Source organism: Notothenia coriiceps, unplaced genomic scaffold (assembly GCF_000735185.1).
Source record: "Notothenia coriiceps isolate Sejong01 unplaced genomic scaffold, NC01 NC01_scaffold00037244, whole genome shotgun sequence".
In the NCBI taxonomy this organism is placed as follows: Eukaryota; Metazoa; Chordata; class Actinopteri; order Perciformes; family Nototheniidae; genus Notothenia; species Notothenia coriiceps.
In genome coordinates, this window is record NW_011369945.1 from 26,140,316 (window position 1) to 26,146,112 (window position 5,797).

The 5,797-nt window shown below is 39.1% G+C and overlaps 1 protein-coding gene across 1 annotated transcript in view; it reads right to left on the bottom strand.

Annotated features, from left to right (window-relative positions):
• The window catches only part of LOC104965473 (UDP-GlcNAc:betaGal beta-1,3-N-acetylglucosaminyltransferase-like 1), a 32,916-nt gene extending 29,996 nt beyond the window's left edge, over positions 1-2,920 (bottom strand). The window contains 3 exon segments of the mRNA XM_010794428.1: positions 723-787; positions 2,611-2,710; positions 2,809-2,920. Coding sequence (XP_010792730.1) covers positions 723-787; positions 2,611-2,710; positions 2,809-2,916 — 273 coding nt within the window. The 5' untranslated portion in view covers positions 2,917-2,920.
• Between the last annotated feature and the right edge of the window lie 2,877 nt (positions 2,921-5,797).

The following is a 5,797-nucleotide window of genomic DNA, read 5'->3' on the forward strand; positions in this document are numbered from 1 at the left end:
AGACAATGGAAACAGAGATATGTATTTAAACAATATTTCCCTGATATTTCCGTGCAAAGAAAAAATGTTGATGAAAAATATAAGGTATAAGGTAACTGTTTGATTTTAAGTTGTTTAAGGAAAACCAGTATATTAACAGTGTCAAAAAGTAGAATGAAACAAATACAAGAGAGCACATAGGAGTTTTCTGAGAAAGCAATCTTATTGTCTTTGGGTATTTTATTTTATTAAAATGAAAGACCATTTGATAATCTGTATGATACAAGCTGTTAAGAAATAGATCTAAACAGAGATCACGCATTCTGATGTTTTGGCCATTGATTAGTTGATCTAACAACACAGCCTTCAGATCAGTGACCATAAAATACTGTTTCAAAGAAAGACGATCATGCTGTATAAAAATCAATACATAAAACACACATAATGAAACGCTGCTCTCCGCTCATTAGTCATGCTCTCTGACAGGTCTGTCAAACAGTCACTGAGGTCTGTGTGTAAACGGCTCAATGTACAGCGTGTATATTTGGGCAAAATAATATGATCTTATTAGTTTTTACACACTACTGTATGTGTTATTAAAGACATCTGGACAGTGAAGTGAACCATACTTTGTCTGACACACACGCACACACACACACACACACACACACACACACACACACACACACACACACACACACACACACACACACACACACACACACACACACACACACACTCACCGCATCCTGAAAGCACAAGTATTGCCCACAGCTCTGAGACACTGCCTTGTTCTTCGCATATCCCACTGAAAGACAAAAGAACAGTGTATGTTAATGTCTGTTTGCTTTTCTTTGTCTTCTAACAATTTCCATTTTGCTATGTGTAAGAAATTACCATGTTTAACTATTAAACATGGGACTGTTTGAATGTGCCAAACCAGAAAATGCTGAGGTATCAGCTGACCAGTCATAAGCATCGACAGTGTGTCAAACTGGTTAAAATAAGTATATCAAAAGAAAGTATAATGTATTTAAACTAAATATGGAACTTCTCAGAAAGAATACCCCAATCTTCCTGATCCAGTGACCAGTGGTGTAAAGTAACTAAGTACATTTACTCAAGTACTGTACTTAAGTGCAATTTTGAGATACTTGTACTTTACTTGATTATTTCAATGTGTTGCTACTTAGTATTTCTACTCCACTACAATTCAGAGGTAAATGGTGTACTTTTACTCCACTACATTTACTTAATACCTTTAGTCACTTTACAGATTTTGATTAATGATGTGAAATATAATCAACACTTAAATAGACTTTAGTTCCACCTGGAGTAAATTCACAAGCTACACTGCAGTAAAGTCATTAAAACTAGCTGCACCTTTACCAGATTTGATAACACTTTAATGATCAATATTTATAATCAAAACATATCATATATATTATTCTGAAATTTACCAATTTGCATAATGAGTACTTTTACTTTTGATACATTAAGTATATTTTGATACTAATACTTTTGTATTTTTACTTGAGTTGACTGAATGCAGGACTCTTACTACGAGTATTCCTACACTCGGCTACTTCTACTTTTGACACAGAAAGACAATTTTACCACAGTAATTAGGGCTGCTCAATTAATCGTATTTTAATCGCGATTACGATTATGGCTTGCAACGATTACGAAAACAACATAATCGAAATAAAACGATTATCTTTTTATTATTATTATTTCTTTTTTTCAATACATTTATTTTTTGGGTTTTTCAGTTGAATTATACTTAAAGTTCAGGGTAATCAACTGTTAAAAACATACTGTCTACATTTTGTTCTCCAATAAATGGATGTTTTCAAAGTCAATGAATAATTGCATTTAATAATCGCAATTACAATTATTGACCCAAATAATCGAGATTATGATTTTTGCCATAACCGAGCAGCCCTAGCAGTAATTATACAAAATATGTTAAGGTGGAAATTTAAAGGGAGTATTTGACTTATCAGGATGAATTCCAAAAGGATGACTGTGCCACAGTTTGGGAGCTCTGACAGCAAATACACACTCCTTTAGTTTTAGGTTTATACCAGGGAACTGTAGGTATTGTTATCTTACAGGATTATATACTGATTGCAGTAAAAAAAGCATACTGTAGGTTGGATTACAGACCAAAAAAGCTTTAAAAGTTAATTAGTTAAACCTCCCCTTATTTGGAATAAATTAAAAAGCCAAAGCAATATGTCACATCTCTTACTACAATGGATTACACACATACACTACATGTTTTCCTCAGCAACTCAATGAATAATAACACTTTTGATAATATGATATTACCTCAGGGTGCACTTTTAAGCTTTTTCTTGAGCACTAACCTCCTCTAACTGCCTTCACAGAAAAAATACTGAATAAACTCTAGAAACAGACAAGGTCAGCTGTCTGTGAACACAATACAAAGACTAGTCCAAGGATCTCTATGAAGTAGAACATCATGAAACATGGTTGAATGCTGGTAAATGGACTTGAATCTTCCCTGGCTTCTCATAGAAAATGTTCTACTGATGTCAGCGACTGACAAGGAGATTCAATCAGGCATGGGAATTGATACTGATCAACCACCTAAAGTCCACTGACCTCCTCTGGGTTGGGATGAGTTGTGGCCGGAGATCACCACGGAGACGCCCCTCTCCTCCAGCCTGTCCTTCCAGCCCTCCACCACTGTCCTCGAGTCATCCTAAAGGAAACACACACAGAGTTTAAACTTCAACTGGGGTCTCATATTTTGTGACTAATTAGATCTGTGTGTTTATATGCGTACAAAAATAAACATACAGTGCTTGCGTCATCAAAGACAGACAGCTCCATGGTGCCAGTGTAGTCTTGATGTAATATGGCCTGCAGACATTCATCCAGCCAACAGGATGCATTGTACATTGGCATGACAATACTCTGAAAACACGACAAAACAGTCAAGTTACGCATGATGAAAGCATCAATCAGAATCAGAATCAGAATACCTTTATTAGTCCCACAGAGGGGAAATTTGCAGCGTTACAGCAGGAAAGAGCCACAGACAGCTTAGTGTTGCATATCTTAAATGCGTTAAAAAAGTACTAAGTTATAATATAATAAACGTTTGTTTATTATATTATAACTTAGTACTTTTTTAACGCATTTAAGATATGCAACACTAAGCTGTCTGTGGCTCTTTCCTGCTGTAACGCTGCAAATTTCCCCTNCACAGGGCATCAACGGACAGCTTAAAACTTAAAGACCTGAACACAGATCTAATTTTTGCTGGAGGCTTAGTGAAGCCTGCATATGTTTTGTGGCTTAGTCATTACTATCAGTCCCAGACCTGCCAGTTTACTATTGCTGCCACCCTCGTTCTTCCGCTCCGCGCGCCCGTAGGCCTCACTTTCCCGCTTAAAATGGCCTAAGCGATGTCTTCTGGAGCTGTGCTGAGTTGCCAGCATTGCAAACATGGCACAAAAAGGGAGTGCCTCTTTCAGCAGTTTCCAGCTTGCCGCATAGCGCACGAATTGTGGCTAGGCGCTAAAAATTCAGATGCACATATGCACTTTCTGCAACGTTAAAGCAAGTAATTAGAGTTGGGAATGCATTTGATGATACCACAGTCTATTCGAGCAGATCGTTTGCAGAAGATAGCTTATCGTGCGAGATGACAGAGACAGTCAGCCATATATAATATTCATAAACTAGCTCTAGTAAATAAGACTCTGAGAGAAGAGTAACTAAACCGTGCTTGTAGTGTCCAGGGCGGGAGATTCATATCTTTGATAGGCTTGTGGTTCGGAGAGCTTCAGACACGCCGCCGGCAGCTTTTTTGAAGCTGGAGTCTGGACGGCGTAATGTCTCTTTCACTTTCAATTAGAAGAGCCCCGAGGTGCCAGTCTCTCCTCTCCTCATCTTCCTGTCTTGCAGATGGAGGTTAATAAGAACCATTTGGGGAGACAGTCATATCCTCTGCCGTCTGCCTCTGTGGGACAGTTTTATCACTGGACTCAGGTTCCAGGACGAGCGGAAGTCTCCTGCAGTGACCTCAGCCTGCAGCTAAGCAGCTGATATTGCTTTCTGCACTATTGTGGGTTTCATCTGTTATTCTCCATGGGTGGACGAGCAACATTTAATAGTTCTGGAAACTAATTCAGAGTTAATGCGTATACAGGTGGCAAGTATAAGAAGTTGTTATTTGACCTTTCTAAAGATATTATAATCGCTCGCAAACCACTCAATTCACAAAAGAAAATCAGCATCAGAAACAGTTTATACAGGTAGGTTTACACTTACGAGAATTGACTAGGGTCGTGGTGCATGATGAGCTCTTCCTGGTGAAAGGGTCGTGGCGTATGTAAACACGATTAACGCACAACCAGACAAAACAGAGCGCACCAAAACACGGCATCGCAGCGCCTCTTAGCTTGTTACATAATTCACCTGTTAGGACGCTTTATCCAAAGCGACTTCATAGTCATACTCGTGGCAATCCCCAGGAGCAATTTGGGTGAAGTGTCTGCCCAGAGGACACAACGAGTGCTGACTGAGTGGGGTTGACTGAACTTGCCCCCTGATCCGAACACCAACGCACAACCCACTGGCACACGTCTCCCCTAGTGTATGTTAAGACATTACCTCATTCTTGGCTCTGTCATGAAAGCCCATTTCAGCCAAAAAGATGAGCTGTTGGAAATGTAAGAAAATATATCCTGGTAAGTCATTATTCACCACAACTTTCTTGAAATAATGCATAAAACTTAAATAGAAACTAAACCAAAATAATGACTATAATGCCTCATACATGAAAACGGTAAAATAACCATGTTGTATTATAGAAAAAAGGGTATGATGTCAAACTAACAACACAGTCATTTCTGATTAAGACAATGACGGATATTTTGAATTGCCTTATCAAATAATATGTTATTGTTTTCACGTGTTAAACTTTTTGCCTGGGAACACAATAACATCTGTTACTGATGAAGTTTGTATTATCCAATAAAACCTAGCTTGTAGCTCTGATCAGATTGTCTACCATTAACAATAATTTTTGGTAAATGCAAGATGGTTGAGAAACAAAGCTGGCTCATGTTAAAATGGCAACTTAAAATCAGCACATAACCGAATTGAGCTAATCAGGTGTATTATCATTTTCTTCATATCGCACATTGAGACCTATGGTGATATCTCAATGGGTGCTTTCATAGGGAATTGAGATTTTGGACCTTTTCCGGGAACATATTATCCAGAGGTGCTTTCTGTGGTTCACTGAATGGAGAGACTGATGGGGGTACAGAACAGTCCTGGAGTGGGCCTTAATCCATCTGAAAGCTGCAGGGGAAGGACAGATCTGCGGGGGCTTTGAAGTGGCGTACGGCTCCTTATTCGCTCAAGTCCTCTCCACTTGGTACCCCCAAACAGCCTGGTAGGCGTTCATTACCTTTTATGCTTGTGTGTGTGTGTGTGTGTGCGGTGCTGTGTGGGCAGGGAAGATATTATGGTTGAGTCATGCGAACTGAAGAGGTGAATGGAGAAGTCACCGGCGTGAAATTAGTTCGAAGGGAAATGTTCATAGAGAAGTCTAAATAAGGGAGCACTGGGGTCGTGACAAAGAAGGACAAACCTGTTAGCTCTGAAAGAGAATTTAAGTCCGCTGAGGGGATGATATTGGAGAAGCACAAGCAAAACATTCAGAGAAGTGTCAAGAGTTGATGAAGAGAATACTTTAACGGAAACATGTTCAGTGTCCTTACCGATGTCCCGTCCATGCCAAACTGAACCCGTTAACTCTGGCGTGTGGCAC